Raw genomic sequence first — 22,516 nt, 5'->3', positions numbered from 1 at the left:
TATTCTCTCTACTGGTGCCAGCAGGTCTCTAATCAAAATGTTTGACCTACAGAAATATTAAATTATTGTGGTTATTGTAATTGGATTCACTTATTCAAAACAGGTTCCATCAACAGATAGAAATGCTTTGAGTTCCCTCTGGGGAAAGCTGGCATCTGAAATTCTGGTGCAGAACTGGGATGCTGCCATGGAGGACCTTACACGATTGAAAGAGACAATTGATAATAACGTGAGTTTTATTTTGATTATACACTGAAAGATAGCTAGGTAGGAAGAGAAAGGGATTGGAGTTGGTAGCAGATATTGAATTCTAGTTCATGTTTTACTTTTCAGACTCATTTTTGCATGTCCTTATATGGCTTGAAAGTGTGAGAGAGAATGAATACAGTGGGCCTTTGGTATCTGCTGGGGTTTGCTTCCAGGTCCCCCTGTGGACATCAAAATCAGTGGATGATCAAGTCCCATTATGTCCCCAATGGCACAGTAAAATGGTGTGTCTTATAGCAAAATAACACAACTATCATTTGCTTTTTTTAATTTTATGTCTGACAGCCTCATTCATAGCCTGATTACAAGATCAAAATATCATGGTCCTCCACAAGATACACAACTCTGACAGAAATGCAAATGTTCATTTTTTAAATTTATGCTCTACAAAATTCTCACAGTATGGCGGGTTATAGACCGCCACTTGGGACGTCCGCAGGACGTCCCATTTTAAAAAAGGGGCGTCTCTTCTAGATGCCCCTGGCTCTAATACGGACTCTGTCCGTACAATATGGCGCCGGCTGTTCCACACGGCCGGTGCCATCTTTACGTATCGGACGCTGTGCGTCCGAACGTGTTGCGGCGCTAATGACGTCGCGAGTGCACCAGCGGCGCCTCGCGACGTCATTAGGGCACCGCAGAAAGAAGCTCCATTTTGGAGCTTCTTTATTTCTCCGTAAGGGAGCTGCGTGGTGTGGCTGCGACGCCTCCCTTACGGAGCAGGCGGCGGCGGCAGCAGACCGCCTCAAAGCGGCGGTCTAACCCGCCAATATTTATTTTAAAAAAAACTAACACGGTTTGGAAAGCTGTGTGATACTGACTTAGATCTTTGGTATATATTGCTCACTGATAGGGTTGAACTGAGCATTTGTTTTTACCAGTCGGACTGTTCTAAAATGAATTTCTCCTTAGGATGTTAATGTTAGCAAATGGGCAGTAAGAAGTATTTTTACCAGTTTACATTGTATTACCTTTGCAAGTTGCAGCCCATTTCCCTGCCTTCCATACCATTCCGGAGGATTCTGGTGAAGATTTTCAGATGAAATAGAGGATTCTAGAATAAGGGGAGAATTGATGAAATCAACTCCTCCCGTTTTTACTTAGTGGTTTATTTCTGCTAGATTGAAAATCTTCACTTTGTGGGGTATCCAAGCCACTGACTGACAGTGATTTGCAGAATAGGGGACAGATCTGCTTTGTGTTAAAATGGCCTAGAAGAAGGAAATGTTTAAAAATTCTTAGATCTAGATTTCAAGGAAATTAATGATAGAAAGATTTTCCACCTGCTTGCTTAGCAACCTCCTGTGCTATCAAGCAGCCAACCTGGAAGAATGGGTAGCCCTCCTGAACAGTGTAGGATGGAAAGTAGGAATTGATAGTAAATATTAATAGTTGAGTAAAATACCTTTGTATTTTTCAGTCTGTCAGCTCTCCACTTCAGTCTCTTCAGCAGAGAACCTGGCTTATTCACTGGTCTCTCTTCGTTTTCTTCAACCATCCTAAAGGCAGAGATAACATCATTGATCTCTTTCTTTATCAACCTCAGTGAGTTGTACCAAAAATGGGAAATTGTGTATGGATACAGAACAGGAATAGTTTTCTACCTGAAATGTTAAAAGTTTAATCAGTATTGGAAGGTTACTGTGTTTCTTCCAGATTAATGTAGCCTGTGAAAAGAAATATTTGGACATCGAAGATTGTAGATGGTTCTGAAACCATCTTACATCATCTCAAAACCATCTATAATGAACTGTGGTTAAGAGATTGGAAGAGGCATGTCTGCACTGGCCCTAAGTATCCTAAGTATTGGTACATGCCTTATTGAGCCATTGTGAAGTGAAACATTGCAGAAATAATCCAGTTTGAAACCATTTTATCTGTCCCAGCTGAGTGCTAGGGAATCCTGGAAATTGTAGTTGGTTGTGGCAGCAAATTTTTGTGACAGAGAAGGCTGAATGTCTGGCAAAACTACAGTTTCCAGAATTCTCTAGTATTGAGCCAGGGTAGTTAAAGCGGTCTCAAACTGGATTTCTGCAGTGTGTTTTGGACCAAACTTCTTAAGCCATTGGGAACTTACTCCTTCATAGTTGCTAAGTCTGTAGTTCTGAGTGTAGACCATTTAGAGGTCAAAGGTATGTGAAAGAGAAAAAAGCTAAATGCTTGAGTTTCATCATTTTGGAAACAGAGAAACAGTTTAAGATCTTCATATGGCTTGTGTTAGAAAGTTAACTGTGGTATTAGCAATATGATACTTAGAGTTTGAATGTTTTTACACTTTTGAAATGTAGCAAACGTTGAAGTAATAAGCATTACAAGTGTCATTTTGGTAGCAGCTCTTATAAATTTCGAAGAGCAATTACTATAGAGATAACTTCAACTCTGCTTGCTGTCACTGATATTGTATTACATTTAAAGCTACCAAAGATTTTAAGGTGTATCTTATTTCATTGAAATTGGGTGGTGATGTAAGTGTTGCATGAAGTAATGCACTGATTCATTGCTATCTTCCACTGTTTCATGGGTATGGTTTATCATTTGTAGCAATTACAGTGGTGCCTCGGGTTACGAAATTAATTCGTTCCGCCGCGGCGTTCGTAACCCGATTTTTTTCGTAACCCGAAAAAGCCATAGGCGCTAGCGCTGGAAAGCCGCGTTTCGTGCGAAAAAGCGCCGAAAAGCACCAAAAATTTTTTTCGTAAGCCGGAAAAAAAAACGTAACCCGGAACAGTTTTTTCCTATGGGATTTTTTCGTATCCCGGAAATTTCGTAAGGCGGTGCTTTCGTATCCCGGGGTACCACTGTATATCCAAACTGGACAAACAGATGCCAAACAATATTTCTAAAGTGAACAGTTTCAACCAATCCCTATACATCCAAGTTTGCTGAACTTTATTATGATGCCTAGTATTGTTGCGTAGTGGTTTAAGTGTTAGATTGTGACTCTTGAGACCAGGGTTCGATTCTCAGCTTGGCCAGGATCTTGTCTCCCCAGTTTGGAAGATTAACCTGGTTGTGGGGAAGGAGCAGGTTGAAGTCACAAACATTCAGCCAAGGACCATCTGGAGGCTGCTGGTTGTGCATGCCAGGATATTTTGTAGAAATACATTTTGCTTTAAGATTGTTCCAGATCAGCAGCTGTTTTGCTGTTGTCTCTTCGTGCATTTAGTGCTGCGAGTAACAGTGAACCAGTATATTCAGTTTGAAACTGATACAGTATCTGAGAATGTCAGTTAAATTAATTTAAATAATTTCGTTTTCCCATTAAGAAAGGGCATATCAGTCTTCACAGTGTACAAAAATGTGCTTAAAGTCATAATGCTATGCTCAGGGAAGCTAAGCTTACAGTATTTTTAAATGTGCATTTGAAAATGTGTATTAAATATTATTATGACAGCAAGTAAGCTCTATGGCAAGTGTGTTTTGTTGGGATCTAAACCAGAATATATTTGAATTACTTAAAACAGACTTAAATTTTAAAAACAGATGGTAAACTGTCTAGTAAAGAATAAAAGATGAAACCAGAGAGATTGTGGCCTAAATCCAGTTGTTGGGTCCAGCTACAGTAGACCTACTGAACGAGTAGGAACTTTGTAAATCAGGGTTTATAGATATTCCATTGGCTTAGTGGGACTATTCTAGATGGAACTAACAGTAATAATAATAATAATAATTATTATTATTATTATTATTATTATTATTATTATTATTATTATTATTATTAGTATACCTCCCTCTGGCAAACCAATCCGGGCGGTTAACAACAGGAAAATATAAAATATGACAATTAAAAACACTTTATCCCTCCCCCCTTAAGACAGTATTAAACAGTCTAACATATTAAAACACAATATCAATTCATAAAAACAACAGTTAAAAACTAAAACTAAAAACCCTGATATCCCTCTGTTGATCCTCACCATCACTAAGATGGGGCCACGGGAGGAATGAGAGAATCAGGGAACCTGGGCCGGGATGGTTAATCTGGAAAGGCCTGCCGGAAGAGATCCGTCTTGCCCGCTTTTTTAAAGCTGTCTAATGATGTTATCTGACGGATCTCATTCGGCAGGTCGTTCCAGAGTTTGGGGGCGACAGCAGAAAACGCCCTCTGGGAGGTCGCCGCAAGCCTAGATTTTAAAGGCTGCAGTAAGTTCCTCCCAGAGGACCGGAGAGCGCGGGGAGGATTGTACGGGAGGAGGCGGTCCCTGAGATAGCTTGGACCCAAGCCATTTAGGGCTTTAAAGGTGATAACCAACACCTTGTACTGGGCCCGGAAGCTGATAGGCAGCCAGTGGAGGGACCTCAAAACCGGAGTAATGTGGCTTCAGATCTCTGCATGTATGTGTAAATACCTGGATTCCCTGCTGTGCTTCCAGTTTATGATCTCTGTATAGTGTCTGATGTTAAAAGCTGTACTACCATGATATTTTGAGAGGCTAGATGGGAAAAGTTGAAGATGCATAATCATTCGTATGCTTACATATTTCATTTCTGAGCTTTGCTGAGGAATCTGAGATGCATAGATGATTTCTTTCCCAACTATATTCTGCTCTGCTAGATAGGCTTGATTAAGACAGAGACTTGCACTCATAGATTTCTACCAGGAGAGTAGCTTGAACTATCTTGTATTCCTGATTCCTTCAAAATTTCTGCTTCTTACTCAGAATAATATTCTGTTTATCCAGATACCTTAATGCAATTCAGACAATGTGTCCACACATTCTTCGCTATCTGACTACAGCAGTAATAACAAACAAAGATGTTCGAAAACGTAGACAAGTGTTGAAGGACCTGGTGAAGGTTATTCAACAGGTAAGGATTAATTTGTTCATAATCTATATTTGTAACACTTACATACTGCCTGATACAATGAAATCTGCAAGTGCTTCACATTAAATACCTATGTAATTAATATAAAATAGAATTAAACAATTTCAGATAATTTAAAAAGAAAAAATGATTTTTTACTCATAAGATATCATGAAAAATTAATTGTTTTGATTCATGTTTATGGACCCAATAGGTGATGTATCAGACATGTTTCATAATTGTCTTATTAACCTCCTTGACTTAGAGAAGATGATTATTTGATAACAACAACAACAGTCCATTGCCCTAAATATATTATGTGTCCGCTTTCTGAGTAAAACTAGATGGTTGTATGAATTCAGTTGTGATCTTAAGTGATCAGCAGTTGTATCAACATAAAGTCCCTGCTGCTTGAAGCCGTATTGGAAACATACCTTGAACAAAGTTGCAGTTGTTATAAATGCCTTTGGTAATATGCCCTTTTGGAGGTAACTACTTTTAATTGTGAATTTTTAAATTTGCAGGAATCATATACCTACAAGGATCCAATAACAGAGTTTGTAGAATGTTTGTATGTGAACTTTGATTTTGATGGAGCTCAGAAAAAGTTGAGAGAATGTGAATCGGTAAGAAATCATTAAGAAATGTGTTTTTAATAACTAGAAGCCTATAAATGGCCACCATGATTAATTGCATGGTGAAATGTCTAAACGGTTATATGCACTTATGATCACTTGGGCCACAAGAAATCAACAGGCAATCAGTATAAAAAATTGGGAAAAACATTTCCTTTATAAACACACTAGTTGGATAGTTGCTTCCTTATCCTGCCTTCAGACCAACACAGTATTGTGCAGTCATTTTATGGGTTAGAGTGCTGAGGTTTGGGACATGTGAGCAGAAAACTCATGATCTGAGCATGGGATTTGAAAGGGGTCTAGATAATCAGCTTCATCCAAGACATCCTGGAGCAGAATGCTGACTTCAACAAGCTGGCAAGTATCATGCCTGACATTTGGACTATGAGGTCCAATTTTCAGTCTGTAAATGGATTTTAGGATTATTTTTGTGGGCTTTTTGGGCTATGTGGCCGTGTACTGCAAGAGTTGATTCCTGATGTTTCGCCAGCATCTGTGGCTGACATCTTCAGAGAATGCTGGCCTGGAAGTGAGGGGGTATATATACTGTGTGACCCTTGGTTGCGATGAAGTAATTTACATGTTAATCTGTATGTTGGTCTATTGTTGAATGGCAAGGCCTCAGGGTGTACATTTAATTAGTGATCCATTGTCTGCTGGGAAACCCCCCCTTACCCTGGGTGGTTTTCATTTGTACTTGCTGAGTCTTGATTTTGGTGTTTTTCAGGACTGGGAGCCAAACTTTGTTTACTTTAAGAGTTTCTTCTTTCCTGTTATAGTTGTCTAGGTGTTTGTGGATTTCAATGGCTTCCCTGTGCATTCTGACCCGATAGCTGTTGGCATGGTCCAGAATTTCAGTGTTTTCAAATAGCATTTTATGCCCAGGGTGGTTCATAATGTGTTCTGCTACTGCTGATTTTTCTGGCTGACCCACTCTGCAGTGTCTCTAATGTTCCTGTGTATACCCCACTCACTTCCACGCCAGCATTCTCTGAAGATGCCAGCCACAGATGCTGGTGAAACATAGGAATAAACTCTTCCAGCACATGGCCACATAATAATAATAATAATAATAATAATAATAATAATAATAATAATAATAATAATAATAATAATAGGATTTATTTATATGTTGCCCAATCACTGGGAATCCAGGCGGCTTACAACAGAGGGGCTAATAGACGGTTCCCTGCCCTCAGGCTTACAATCTAAAAAGACATGACACAAAAGGAGAAGGGAATGGTGAGGGGGGAGGGGATCAGGTCGGCATTCTTCTCTCCCTCTGAGGCCTGGACCAAGGCAGATGGACTGGAGGGAGGGCTCTTTTTTCTTAATTGAGGCCAGGCCCGATGGCGTTGGGCCTATCCTTTCACTCCCTCCCAGGAATAGCCCATAGCCCGAAAAGCCCACAAAAATAATCCTAAAATTATTCAGCAATGATACTTGCCAGCTTGTTGAAGTCAGCATTCTGGCATGTAAGCTAAGCACCACATAGAATGAAATGTTGAGCTGTTGGTTGCTCTTTTATAACAAGGCTAGTTTTAAAGAAAGGTACATACTTGCAAGTCATGCTCGTAATCTTGCTATTTTCTGGGCTTTTCTCTACCACTCACCAAACTGTATGTTGTTTTGCAGGTCCTTGTTAATGACTTCTTCTTGGTGGCCTGTCTTGAAGACTTCATTGAGAATGCCCGGCTCTTTATATTTGAGACTTTCTGCCGTATCCATCAGTGCATCAGCATAAAGTAAGTGTGCTAGAAATTTAATAAAATTGTTACCTGTAGTCAGACGACTGGTTTCATTTACCATGATGGGAACGTGCTTCATTAGTAGTTGAACTGTAAATGTACATTTATATGTATTTATACGTGTTACAAGCTTAATATTTAATCTAAATATATAATCATTGTATTGGTTGGTGCCATTATGGTTTGTTAGTACTTCATTAGGTGGGGAAGGGGGTTCAGAAAATCTTACTACCGTATTTTCCGGCATATAAAATGACTGGGCATATAAGACGACTCCCAACTTTTCCAGCTAATATAGAGTTTGGGATATACTTGCCATATAAGACTACTTCTCTTCCAACGCACACCAAATAAAAATTTAAAAAACATCAGATTTGATTTCAATATGGTAATTTTAATTCAGATTCTTATGACATGCAGGTACTTAGCAGGAAAACTTGTTGTGTACAAAGCCTGCTTGGATTGTATTGTATACAAAGCCCACAGATTCTCCAGTCCGGCTCAGAGGTTTCAGCACCCTCCCTATAAGATGAAATCTGGCGTATAAGACAACCCCCGACTTTTGAGAAGATTTTCCTGGGTTAAAAAGTAGTCTTATATGCCAGAAAATACAGTATTCATCTATATGTGTGTGCACTGTTTCAAAGATCAGGTGTTGGGATTGGGATAGTTCCAGCATTTTCTTGAGTGTGTTCACTATTATTCTGAGAAAGGCAGAAACCAGACAACAAAACCTTTTTTCTTTATAGCCACCCTGAGTGGGAATTTGTATGAGAGAACATGAGTACAGTCAGACCTTTGTCTCCATGGGGAAATCTGTTCTGCATACACACTCTACAAAAAATGCAGGGCCTCAAGCCCCATTGTCCTTAAGGGTGGTATGATGAATGGGCGGCCGCTAGTGGAGCCGCATGCACATGCTGCCATTGGGGACAATGGTGCTTGCCATCCGTGGATGCTTAAATCCATGGATGACAAGCCTGCAGATAACAGGGAGGCACTATGTGAATTTGGAGACGACTCTTCTTTCAGAGTTGTTACATCAGGCTGACCTGTTATGATCAAATTGAAAGTATATTAGTTGCTGTAGATTACTATCTTCAGATAGAGTTGAGGAAGGAACGTGAATGAATCAGTGCAACAACAGGATGGATATTTGATTAGGTTCTCTAACTTAATTAGTCACTGCACCTGGAATGGAAGTCTCATGTGGTGGTGGTAGTAGTAGTAGTAATATTTCCTGCCTTTTGCACTTGCATAGAGACTCAAGGCACCTTAAAAAATTAAAGTGGATACAGATAAAAACACAAAAAGTTAAAATACAGTTATCAATAGAATTAAAAAAAATTTAAAAAATTAAAACATCATAAATACAGTGGACCTTTGTTATACGCTGGGGTTTGGTTCCAAGATCCCCCATGTATAACACAATCCATGGATGCTCAAGTCCCATTAAATATAATGACATAGCAGTATAAGACAATAAATGAAACCAGTACAGCACACCATTAAAAACTTTTACTATGAAAACTGGTGAGCAGGACTATCTACATCTTAATATAGGCAACTCAATAAAGGTTATTTGTATACTTGGGGGGGGGGTTCATTAAAAACAGATAATTCCCAAAAGCCTATTGAAGTAAGTCATTACCTGCTGACAGAAGAACATCAAAGAGAGTCAGTCTAGAAATTTCCTAGGAATTTTTTTTCCAGTGCCTCAGGGTAGTCATTGCGAAGATACCTTCCCATGTAATCACCAGACATGCCTCTGAGTGTGCTGGCACTAAGAGATGGGATTCCCTGAAGATCCCAAAGCCCATGTAGGCTCATATGGAAGAATACAGTCCTTCAGTTAATCTGGACACATTCACAGAACATAATTAGCATTTTGACTTGTGCCCAGAAAGATTATTAACAGTTGGAACTGCTGTAGTAAAGGACTTGTGTGCTTCTTATAACCAGCCATGCGATGTATTATGCAACCATCTTAATTTGTCACTCATTTGTCACTTTTATCACTAATGATGTCACTGGAAATGATCAGTAGTACTTGTGCTGGTTAAGGAGACAAATTTCATCTCATGTGTTTGTTGCTGTGTGAAGGAAGTATTCTATTTCCCTAGATAATTCCCCCCAAATTACTTCATGAGTGCTGTGGTACTGTGATGCTTTTGTGAAAGAAATGAGAAACAGATGTGCATTGGTTGGACAAAGAAATGATTAATTGAAAAGTCCTGGAGAGAGATTATAAATCCCTGTTTCTGCTTTGCTATTTTGATAGGAACCTGTCTTTGTTTTGATAACATATAGTAGGGTGAGGTTCTTTGGTACATTTCTGTCTCTAGATAATCAGAACCAACCACTTTTCCCCATATCCATCCTATCCATTGCCTTAAATACAGTTGCTAGTCCAAATTAATTAATCAATTGAATTAATAGTATTTATGTATGTGCTGACTTACACTCAGCAGTTGATTCAATGGATCTGTATTATAGTTGGAACTAGTAACTAGATTTTAAAAATCCAGGTAAGCTGATTTGCACTCTAGATCTTTATTTTCAAAGAACACAGATTTACAAATTCCAGAAGGAAGGACAACATCCAGCCTCCATTAAGTTTCTTCAGAATATTTTTGAGTCTGTAATATACATATTATTGGCTAATCATAATCTTCAGTTTTACGGATCTTTATGAAAACTAATGAACACAACACGTATGTAGTGTATTGTGTTCATTAGTCTATAGTACCATCAAGTTAGTTTTTAATAAGTTACTGTGTATTTGAAATTAAGCAGTTGAATATAATGTCTGCAACTTTAATAAGTTGACTTAGGGCCAGTACAGACCAACATTAAAAGCCACCTTGCAGGTGGTGTGGGGGCATGGCATACACATGACGCACACTGCGACAGCACCCAGAAGCCTCCCTCCTGACCGCACGTTGGCTGGCTTCTATGGCGCACTAGCGGCATGGCATTCAGACGCCGCAAAGCCGTGCTGCAGTGGAAAGGGCACACTTTTACTAGCTCAAAAGGGATTTGCATTTTGCTACCTCTTTTTGAGCCAGCAATTAGCCAGATCAGGGCCACAGTGTGCAGTTGTTGCAGCCCCAATCCAGCATTCAAAGGGGCGACATGTCTGTACTGGCACTTACTTTACCTTAACACAAGCAGTCATAAGGTAAAACTTACTTTATGACTTACATTGAAATTGTATAGGTAGAAATTGCATTGCAGTTAATAGAGAAACACTGGTACAACCTGCCCTCTTATCCATGGATTTTTATCCACGGATTCGAGCATCCACAGCTTGAAAATATTCCAAAAAAGTATAAATTCCAAATAGCAAATCTTGATTTTCCATTTTATTGTGTCATTATAATTAATGTGATGTGAGCATCCAAGGATTTTGTTATCCACGAGGGGTCCTGGAACCAAACCCCAGCTGATAACAAGGGCCCATGGTATTGTTTATCGGTGAGATTTCAGATTAAAAACACTGGGAATTACTAAATAACAATAGCAAGTAATAATAATAATAATAATATAGTTTATTTGTAACCCGCTTTTCCAAAATTTTGATCAAAGCGGCGAACAATTATATATAAAAACATACCAATAAAATCAATTAAAAACAGCATTAAAAACAACATAGTAATACTAACAACAAAATGGCCAGATAGAAGGGGAAGTCGATATATACATTCCAGGGTCATCAATGAAAAGGGATAAGGGAAAAAATGATTTGGTACATTTCTATACCACTTAGCACTCCCTAAGTGTGCTAAGTGGTATAGAAATGTACCAAAGTGTACATTTGTGTACACCAATAGCGTTGTGTACACCAATAGTGTAAACCAATAGCCTCCAACAATCTGGGTACTCGTTTTAGCAACTTTGAAAGGATGCAAGCCTAAGTCGAGCTGGAGCCCCTGGCTGGTATTGAAATCACAACCTAATGGTTTGTGAGTGAGTGGCTGCAGTACAGGCATTTAACCACTGCGCCACCAGGGCTCTTAAAATCTAGAAGCAGGGAGGAGAATAAAATTCATAAGACTAAAATATGTGAAACACAGAAAGAAATGCCAATTTTTATAGAAAGCCAAAGGGAACGCCATTGGTGGAATGGTTTACCATCAGTGGAGAGACTCAACTTTTGGTTTGTTCCATAAACAAGAAATTGGGATAAGTTTAGTCATAATGTGGCATTCTCAAAGTAATGATCCAGCTGTTAAAAACTTGCTTCAAACTCTAGGTACTATGAAGAGTTTATCTGATACAACATATAAAAGTACCTTTTGTCAATTGCTTTGTTGGAGTTAATTTGAAACTCTTCCCAGAATAGTTACTAAAAGACAAGTGAGTTCCAACTCATTTCAACTCATTTGAAATGTGAAGCTGAAGGAGAGTTTCATGGATACCATCAACCACCAATAATAATCATACTAGGTCATAGATTAATTCAAGCCTGAATTCTCACTGGAAGCCAAAATGACTAAGTTGAAGCTACTGTAGTTTGGATTGATCATGAGAAAACATAGCACATTGGAGAATAGCATGATGCTAGTTAAGGAAGCAGGAAGAAAGAAGACTGTAATTACAGATGATTGAATGCAGTAAAAGAGGCCATGGCCCTGAGTGCAAGTCCTTAGTTAGCATGACATTTTAGAAGCCTCTCATCCATAGATATGCCATACTCTAGACAGCACATAACTATAGCCAGCTATTAAGCACATGAATCCACAGTAGGTATTGATGATTCCAGTCAAAAATATGCAAAGTAGGCAATATTGGCCCTGGACTGACCGGCAATAAGTGCCGACCTGCGGGCAGAGTCAGGGCTGAACGTTCTCATGCTCAACGTCCTAACGTCACCACCGAGATGCCATTTTGGTACGTGCCGATCCACACAGCGGCACCATGATGTACCTTTGGCACTGTGTGCAAATGGTGCAGCACCAAAGGGGCATCACCACACCATGTTGCGGCAGCGATGGTGCCCCTTCAAGGTGTTTTTTCTGGCTCCTTTTTGTGCTTTACAGTGGCCAGATCAGTGGTGCCATGGCATGCTGTTGCTGTGGCATCGATCCAGCCAGTATAGCCCCATTGATCCGAAATACACTACAGAAATAATCCAGTTTGAGTCCCCTTTAATTATCCTGGCTCAGTGCTAGGGAATCCTAGGAATTGTAGTTTATTGTTGCACCAGAACTCTGGCAGAGTAGGCTGTTTGGGTCCCTCTTTTCCTAGCCTTGAGCAGGGGCAGTTAAAGTGGTCTCAAACTGCATTTTTCTGTAGTATGTTTTCGACCAGTGTCTCAGATTTGTAAAGCTTACCTAGTTCTCTCCCTGATACTAAATTTAACATTCTCATTCTTTTTAAATCTCAATCCTTTGATGGTATTACTGATTGGTATAAGGTAATTCTGTTTTCCCATGTTTCCTTCTTGACTAGTTGTTTTCAGCTATTACAATTTCAAAGCTGGTTTATTCTTTTCTAAATAGTTGAACAATAAGATAAACACAAGACCTTTGAAACAAAACTGGCAACCATGTTGCAATAATTAGATCAGTTATTTAGCTGTTTTCTAATGATTCTAAATACAGTGGTACCCCGGGTTACGAATTTAATTCGTTCCGCGGCGCCGTTCGTAACCCGAAAGATTTCGCAACCCGAAAAAAGGCTTTCCGCTAGCGCTGGAAAGCCGCGGCTTTTAAATTTCGTGCCAAAAAGCGCCGAAACACACCGAAAAAAATTTCGTAACCCGAAAAATCTTTCGTTACCCGGAACAGTTTTTTCCAAGCTAACTTTTTCGTACCCCGGAAATTTCGTAACGCGATCAATTTGTATCCCGGGGTACCACTGTATTGCTGAGTAAAAACACAATACAGAGGTTAAACTATGCAGATTATTATATATATGTATATATTCCTTTCTCAGTATGTTGGCTGACAAGTTAAATATGACCCCTGATGAAGCTGAGCGATGGATTGTGAATTTAATCAGGAACGCAAGACTGGATGCCAAGATAGATTCAAAATTGGTAAGATCTACATTATGGTATAATCTGATTTGTTTAGGGAAAACTGTAAGTCATTACTAGCTGCAGGAAGCTGAAGTGTTTTTTTTTTTGTTTTGTTGTTTTTTGTTTGTTTTTTGTTTTGCTGTTCTGTCCCCCCACACACTTATAAGTCTTTTTTAAAAAAGACAACTCATAGATGCTCAGATGACTCATAGCACTTTTTGTGAAGGAAGACACCATCACAAGGCACATATGGAACAGACGGTTTCTTAAGCTATTTAGTGTGGGGATAGAGATCTAAAATTTTTGGAAACCTTGAAGCCATGTAGGAGGAATTGAAAAAATTGGGAAAAGTTGAAAAATGTGATACTATTTACAGATTGAAGATCACTTTGTTACTTTAGCAACATAACATATGACAGACATACTATTATATAACATTGGTATAAAATTACCATAGAAATGCCGTTCAGACAATAGTTAAACAATTGAATTCCTTTTTTAAAATCTTTAATTTCTGTTACAGTTGAAACGACAAAGTTCTGAACTGTAAGGAACCGCTTTGGTTTTGCCTCTTTATTAGGAGCAAGCAGAAACAATAAGGCAGAAGAAACTATCAACATTAGAGAAGACAAAATAGTTTTCTCTTTCATTTAGCTTCTGTAGTGTCAAGCAGGCATAAAACATTCATTCCCATAAAGAAAACTTAGAAAAAGATACCAAAACCAGGAATTGCACTGGTCAGAGACTGTACCTATCATATAAAAAGTCTCCCTGTTATCTAGTTTTTAAGAAATAACTTGAGGAGGAATAAATATACGAAGAGCATGTATTCAAAATTTTATTCATCAGCTACAGTAAAATACTCAGTTTTCTTTTCAATTATCCAAGAATGGGGAGACTGGATCTTTTCTTCCTCCTGGGCCTTTATGTTTCAATATGGAAGACTGAGAACTATTTCCCCAGTGTCTTATGGGCCAGTACCATATTTGTGCCCATTGACTAGGTTGTTTCTTTTTTCCCCTTGGAAAGTCACAGACCAGCAACTGATGGCTCATGCACTGGCAGTAGTCCAGGGACAGCTTATTTGAGTACCACTGATTTTAGATTGTTCAAGCAAGATCATGAAATTTTAAGTTTCACTAGGAAATAAAAAAGAGAAAGTACAGGATATCTAAGTAATCTTTATTCCAGTTATCTACCAGCCAGAAATTAACTTAGGGAAACCCAAGCTTTGCATAAAAATTAATACATCATCTTTTTAATTCAAAATGCTAGAGATTGAACCTGAGGACTTCTGCATGCATTCTGCCACTGTACTATGATCTTTCTCAATATCATGCTTAGTACGTAATGCTTAATAATCCATGCAGTAAAGCAGAAGGAAAGCAGAATTCATTGGATGCCAACTATCTGGTTAGGGAGACTTGAATGTGAATACAGCTCTTTAATCTGTGGTAGATCAGAAACAACTGGGCAAATATAATTAAGCATAATTAAGCTCCAAAGTTGTGTGGGTTGGAATGTTGCTGAGATTGATGATAGAAGTGGGGTTTTAACATTACCTTACTACCAGATACTATATTAACAGGAGTTGAAGTGGTGGGAGTCAGGGTTTAAGAAGATCTCTGGTTCTAAGTTGGCAGAAGCTGGTAAAATTAGCAATATAAAGTAAAATTCTGTAGATAGTATTGCAGCATTTTACCAGTAGTACTCCCTAACAACTCACTAAATTATTAAGACTTCCTCAAATTTTAAGTAGATGTTCAGTGAGAAACTTGTCAACTGGGAAAGGGCATTTTCAGTGTCATTACCAACTGTACCTTTTTTCCAAATAGACTCTTAATTTAAGAGGGTGGTTACATTGCACTGGGATTTTGTGGAAATGAAACAAAGGATGAGTACTAGAAAACTAGGCATGTTTTGTACTTTATATAGAGTTTCTGGGAGTGTGAGGAGCATTTATATTTTAAACATTAAAAAAACAAAAGTTACAGTCAGCCCTATTCAGCACTGACATATAGATGGAAAGAATAACATGTCTTTTGATTTGTGTATGTAGCTGTACAAAGCCTTTCCTTATGTAAAGAGATAGACTGTATCCTGTAGGTTCTGGTTAGTGACCATAAACATAAAATAAATGCATTAACTAGTCTTGATTGCACAGTGTACAACTTATATTTGTTTTTGTTGATTTTTTTTTCTTTTTAGGGTCATGTAGTTATGGGGAACAATGCAGTATCACCTTATCAGCAAGTGATTGAAAAGACCAAAAGCTTGTCTTTCCGGAGTCAGATGTTGGCTATGAATATAGAGAAAAAACTTAACCAGGGCAGTCGGGCTGAGGTAATCACAAATTCTGTGTTGTGTCAATGCAAGTAGAATTCTCAAAAATGAAAGACTTAATAAAGATGGTGAAGGATCACCCTGGGATATTTTAGTACAGCAAGAATATATATTTGTGGCATTTGTCTGTTTAATTATTCATCTTTAGGGTTGGAATATACAGATACTGTAAATGCATCTAGTGTTAAATATTTCTGTTTCTAAAAGTAAATCCATGTGCACATAACTAAACTTTACCACAGCTATATTTATTACTCTTAACAAAAGTAGATGTAAAAATGTTTCTCAAACAGGATTTGCTTTCAGATTTTGTCATCTTGGAATGCAATCTATTACATATTCTGACTTTCATATTTGTTTTTTTTCCAAGGCACCAAACTGGGCAACTCAAGACTCTGGCTTCTATTGAACTACTTCTGTGGAAGAAAGACAACTTCAGTTTGATAAGGACTTCAATTATGTACTATGTTGAAGAGGTGGCAATTATGTGAACTTTGCAGCACATGATGATTTGAATAAAATTGGCTACTTTTAATCAGCTGGTTGTCTACCTTTAATTGAGTATGTATAACAACATTTTGCTTAAGGCAGCAAAGCTAGCAATTTCTATAAAAGCTTCAAAAACTGAATGCAAAGTTTAAATATTCACTTAAAACTGCAACTGTCATTGATAAACATCCCTAATTTTTTAAATTCCCACCACAGGATGTAATTCAAAAAAAAAAAAAGGTTTGGACTTGGTGCTACTTTGACTGTGAGTGTGGTTCTTACTATTCTCAAGTAATTTCATACTTTGAAATGACATAATAGACATACTTTCTAATGAGATTGATCTGCTATCATCTTGCATTTTTCTCCAAGAGAAACTAGTAGTCAACAAGAAAATGTACTGTATCTGTGTCACAAGTGTTTCATTATCACAAATAGAAAAATAATATGAAATGTATTGCCATTATATAGGTGTCTGCTTTTCCATATTGCATGCAGTTATGATCACCATATTTTGAAAAAGAAACTTAAAAGTATTAATATAGTAGAATGATGAAATGTGTATTTTATGTAGAAGATAGGACAGAATCAGAGGTATGAGGAATGAATGATTGCTTTACAAAGGATACATAACCTAAAAGATAACTATAATTATAAATCTATTTCCTTATAAAGTGTAGAAAGAAAAGTCAAGGATATCTCAAATCACAGTCTTTATTTTCATAGACATAGCAGCCCAAAATACAGAACATTTGGGATTAGTGACACTGAATGTATGATGACTTCATGTTAAGACAGGGAGTTTCAACTCCCTTTAGTTTAGAACTTGATATGCTTGTTCCTTGAATCTGAACATCCAGTATCCATCTAGCACCTGTTCTGTTAGATGTGCATGTGTGTATGTATGTACATATAGTGAGATTTCAAATCAAGCTTTTTGATCTTTAATTATATCTATGTTGTCTGCTAGGTGCTTCTTAGAGGTAGTGTTTTAAGCTAAGTACAAAACAGACTCCACCTGGACAACAGGTGTCCTGTAGGGAGCAACAGTAGAAGAGTTTTAGAATAAAATAATGAAAATAATATGAACAGGAAATCAAATCTGTTTACTACTTGCTGGTTCAAGTTAAAAGAAACTTGTATAGACTTTCATGCCTGTCAACTTGGAAGTAAGCAATACTGGGCTTGTGCACCATGCACCTGACTCTGTTTAAGGCAGCCATCTGCAAATAGTAAGTTCCATCATGGCTTGTTAACAGATTTGTGTTGCTGCAGTCCATAGACAATGGACACTTAGGTGGATCTTACTCATTCTCAAGACGGTAATCTTATGAGGTCTTGTACATAATGGAATCAATTAATAGGAATAGCATTATGAGCAGTTCTTGCTCATTTTGATTTATCTTTGTACTGTTGCCATTAATACTTGTGTGCTGATGGAAAAACTGTGATGTAGACAGCCTTACAACATTGAGTCACCTTTAAGTGTGGCTGGAACTTTGCAACTGACTTAATTTTTAATATACATTGAATATAACTGGCACCTTGTTTTGTTCATAATTGTCATGGCTAGAAACTTGCAATATTTTCATTTAGAAAATTGGGGACCAGTCTTTGTATTGTATTTGTTATATGCCTGGACACCAAGAAATCTGAGGTTTGATTTCCTGTTCATATTATTTTTACCATTGCATTCTAAATCTTTCCTGCTGTTGCTCCCTGCTGGACACCTGTTGTCCAGGTGGAGTTTGTTTTGTACTTAGCTTTAAATTTAAACACTAGCTTTAAATATTTTGGCATATGCAAGAAGCAGATGGCAGAGAACACAGGTGTAATTAAAGATAAAAAAAAAACATGTGGTTTGAAAATTTCTACATTCATACATGTACACACACATATGTATATGTGCATCTAACAGAACTGGTGCTAAATGAATATTGGATCTTCAGATTCAAGGAACAAGTGTATCAAGCTTTAAACTAGAGGGAGTTGAAACTAACTAGCTCATCCTATGAAAACAAATAGGGTAACTGTTTAAAAACTTCAAGTCTCCAGTTAGGACTCTTTCCAAACTAATTATTTTAAAATAAGAGTAAAAAATAAAAAAATTTGTAGTGTCGGTGCAGCTAAGGTTGTTGCATACTTTAAAAAAAATGCCTTAATGAGAATCATATAGGAAAGCTGCCTTGAAGGAGCATACAACATAATCTGTCTTGTACTTTACACATGTAGCCCTTTTGCCCCGTAGTTTAATCAAAAGCATCTGAAACTGAAATGAGGGCAAAATGCTGCTGCATGTCCCTGATAATTGTATATTTGGGTTTTAATTGTAAACTGCTTTGGGAGCGAATCCTACTTTAAATGAATAGAGCCAGGTGTATTTTCCAAATGGGGAGCTGTAATTGCTTTCTGGATGAGAGTCATACATTGTTGGCTACATCTCACTTTTATTTCAGGAGTTTGGTGTTGTCAGAATTAAGGTTAACTTCATTGCTGGTCTACAAGAGAAAGCAAGACAATTTGAACTCTGTTTTATATTGGCTTGCACAATGGGTTGCTAACTTTCCTTCAGTAAAAGACATTAAACATGGGTCCCTTAAGAACCCATATAGTAATTAATTTGTTTATGTAAACAACCTGATGTGGCTGAGTTGTGGTGAGCAGCTGTGAGGAGACTACATGTGGATGACTCCAAATGTTTCAGGATGGTGAAAATTCCAAGAAGACTAAATGATAATGATCTCAGTGAAATCAATGGACAACAACATGGGAAGTGTGGTTCAATTAAAGTGAGAGAAAAGTGATATATATTGGGGCATAGTATCTGGAAACACTCAGTGAAGATTATCTGATATTTGATTTGATATTTGATATTGTCTGCTTATTTTATCTAATTCTATCTTGTATTAGTACCTATTGTTTTATATGTATTTTGTAGAGTGTACGCCATTGGCAGGTTTCATTTTTTATTGATTTTATTATTTGTATCTACAGTGCTGTGTAAATCTACAGTGCTATATAAATTATTATTATTATTATTATTATTATTATTAATGATGATGATGATGATGATGAAGGGTTCTGAACAGGCAATGGACTTATTAGTAAAGAAACTGGTGGACCAACTCAACCCAGTGAAAAAGATAATCCTATGCTAAGGATTGTGAAAAGAATTAAAAACCAAACTGCCAGTATCAGTGCCATTAATATTAAACAGCTAGTGCATTTGTATTTGGGATATCATTCTCGCTGAACATTCAGCATCCATGTTTAATGTTTGTCTCCTCTTTTAAATAAGATTTAGCATGAAATGAAAGTACAATGTAAGACCATTACAACTTATAAAAAACACAATAGCAAGTAAATGTGTAGCATTTGCTTGGCAAGAAAAAATAAAGGTTAAGGCAGAAAGGGGACACACCTTTTCTTGGCAACCTTGAAGAGTACACATTGCTTGTAATTTATGATCTATGGCTGGAATCCAGTGAAGAAATGGGTATACAGATGCCCATAGATTTGGATCCTGGCCTATTATATAACCCACCCACCCCAGAGTGCTAAAGCAGCTTAGATTGAGCAATGGTCACATCACACATTGATGATAGTTGACAAAAGTAGTATTGTGTAATAATTTAAGATACATTTTTTGAAAGATTAAAATGGAATGTTGCTTGTAAACATAGAAACTGCCAACATATTTTCTGTATCAAAAAGCTGCTTTAAAAAGTTGTAGTTCTGAGTTTAAAAAAAAAGGGGGGGGAGCTAACACAGGTTTCAGTTAATCCATTTTAATGAAGGATGCACAGCACCTCCAATGGCACTTTGGCTTTTTTGGTCCTCTGTCAGGTGCAGACTAACAACCGGGTAACTGCCACTCTGTTTCTTCTCTGTCCTCAAAGAGGGAAATGGTGTGTTAGCCAGCATGTGTGATGTTTGAGGCTTAAGAGGCATGCTTTTGTGTGGTGTACAAACAGATGCCCAAAGCAAAACTCACTAATTTATCCTGTAATAACCTATGACTGAAGTGCATTACACATTTTAATATGCCTTTCCATTTTGCTGCATTTTAAATGTTAATTTTATCTCTATTAATAACAGGACAATGGATACCACTATCAAATACTTAATTTTAAAAAAACACCAAAGTGATGTTAATAGCATATTTACAAAATAATAGATGCTTCTGATCTTTCTGGCTGCTCAAATGATGCTTTCTGTATTTAAATTAATAATAATAATAATAATAATAATAATAATAATAATAATAATAATAATAAATTATTTATATCCCGCCCTTCCAAAAAGATCAGGGCGGCGTAAATCAACTGCTTTAATAATACTGAAGTGAAGTTTGGAGCCAATAAGAGGTTGACATGAAAAACACTACTGATGATGTTTGTTACTAACTATAATTGTAACCAGGTGTTCCCCCCCCCCCACCATTCTAGTCTATAGGGAATGTGATTCAAGTATTTATGTGCTTGATGTTTATTGTTAATCATGTAGGTGTCCTAAGAAGGGAAAAGCCAAGCATTTAGGACCGGGCAATATGTGTTTCTCCTGACACTGCGCTCCCAGTATTCCTCACCATTGGTTGTGCTGGCTAGGGATTCAGAGAGCTGCAATCTGCCAACATATCAAATTTGAGAGTATGTTTATCAAATTTGCAGATGACAGTAAACTAGGAGGGGTAGCCAAGACCCCAGAGTACAAATTCAGAATTCAAAATGACTAACAGAGTAGAAAGGTAGACCAAAACTAACAATAGTGAATTTCAACAGGAGGAAATGTAGGATACTACACATGGGCAGTAAAAATGAAATGCTCAGATACAGAATGGATGGCAAATGGTTTGGATGGCAAATGGTTTGATGGCAATACCAGAAGGGATCAAGAAGAATGGTGGATCACAGACAGAACATGAGTCAGCAATGTGATGCAATAGCTAAGAATGCCAAGACAATTCTAGACTCCATCAGTAGGAGTACAGTGTCTGGAGGGAAATAATAGTTCCACTCTATTCTGCTTTGGTCAAACCTTACCTAGAATACTGAGTCCAGTTCTGGGCACCACAGTAAAAAAGATGTTGACAAGCTGGAGCATGTCCAGAGGAGGGTGACCAAAATGGTGAAGGGTCTGGAAACCATGCTTTATGAGGCATCACTTAGGGAACTGGGTATGTTTAGCTTGGAGAAGAGAAGGTTAAGGGGTGACATGATAGCCATGTTTAAATATTTGAAAGGATGTCATATGGAAGAAGGAGCAAGTTTGTTTACAGAATAGGACACAGAGCAATGGAGTCAAGCTACAGGAAAAGACATTCTACCTCATCACTCGGAAAAACCTCCTGACAGCAAGAGCTATTTGACACTGAAATACACTGCCTCGAAATGTAGTGGAGTCTTCTTCTTTGGAGGTTTTTAAACAGGCTGGATGGCCACCTATTGGGAGTGCTTTGATTGTGTATTACTGCAGGGCAGGGGGTGGATTGGATGGCCCTTGGGACACCCCAGAAGAGGGGTGACACCTGGTCGAACCCTCCCCATGCCATCCCTGCACACACTCCCCTCTCCATCATGCTGTCCCTGAGTGCACCCCCTCCCCTGTGCTGTCCTATCCATGGGAGGAGGGAGTGTGTGCCGTCCCCAGAAACCCCAGCCCCAGAAGCCCCGCCCCCATTGGGTGACACCAGGTGCAGGGACGCCATTGCTGGAAATATAAAAAAACAGAAATTAAAAAAATTAGTTAATTCCTATGAAAGAAGACTGGTTATTTAAGTTGAAGGATTTAGCAGAGATGGATACGTTGTCTATTTTTATTAAAGTCAATTCATTGGTGAGAATTTGAAGAGACTGGAAATCATAAACTGACTTTTTTGGGGGAAATGAGTGTGACTTGATGGCTGTTAGTTTTATTAGTTAAATTAATTAAATACAGTCAACCCTCCTTATCCATGGATTTTTTTATCCACAGATTCAAGCATCCACAGCTTGAAAATATTAAGAAAAAGTATAAATTTCAAATAGCAAACCTTGATTTTTCCACTTTTTTTATAAGGAACACCATTTTGCTATGCCATTATATGTAATGGGACTTGAGCATCCATGGATTTTGTTATCCATGGTGGATCCTGGACCCAAACTCCAGTGGATAACAAGGACCCACTGTATATAGATAAAGTGTAATTAATAGGTAAGAGA

At 37.8% G+C, this 22,516-nt stretch overlaps 1 protein-coding gene across 1 annotated transcript in view; it reads left to right on the top strand.

The window, feature by feature from the left end:
* Positions 1-16,362, top strand: part of EIF3E (eukaryotic translation initiation factor 3 subunit E) — a 31,259-nt gene extending 14,897 nt beyond the window's left edge. The window contains exons 6-13 of the mRNA XM_042465001.1: positions 104-229; positions 1,688-1,812; positions 4,950-5,076; positions 5,598-5,699; positions 7,347-7,456; positions 13,400-13,502; positions 15,693-15,827; positions 16,198-16,362. Of these exons, the coding sequence (XP_042320935.1) occupies positions 104-229; positions 1,688-1,812; positions 4,950-5,076; positions 5,598-5,699; positions 7,347-7,456; positions 13,400-13,502; positions 15,693-15,827; positions 16,198-16,236 (867 nt within the window). The 3' untranslated portion in view covers positions 16,237-16,362. The remainder of the gene's footprint in view (positions 1-103; positions 230-1,687; positions 1,813-4,949; positions 5,077-5,597; positions 5,700-7,346; positions 7,457-13,399; positions 13,503-15,692; positions 15,828-16,197) is intronic.
* Positions 16,363-22,516: the final 6,154 nt, after the last annotated feature.

The sequence above is a fragment of the Sceloporus undulatus genome, chromosome 4 (genome assembly GCF_019175285.1).
Source record: "Sceloporus undulatus isolate JIND9_A2432 ecotype Alabama chromosome 4, SceUnd_v1.1, whole genome shotgun sequence".
Lineage (NCBI taxonomy): Eukaryota > Metazoa > Chordata > Lepidosauria > Squamata > Phrynosomatidae > Sceloporus > Sceloporus undulatus.
The sequence above is the reverse complement of the archived record's forward strand: the minus strand, read 5'-3'. Positions and strand labels throughout refer to the sequence as shown.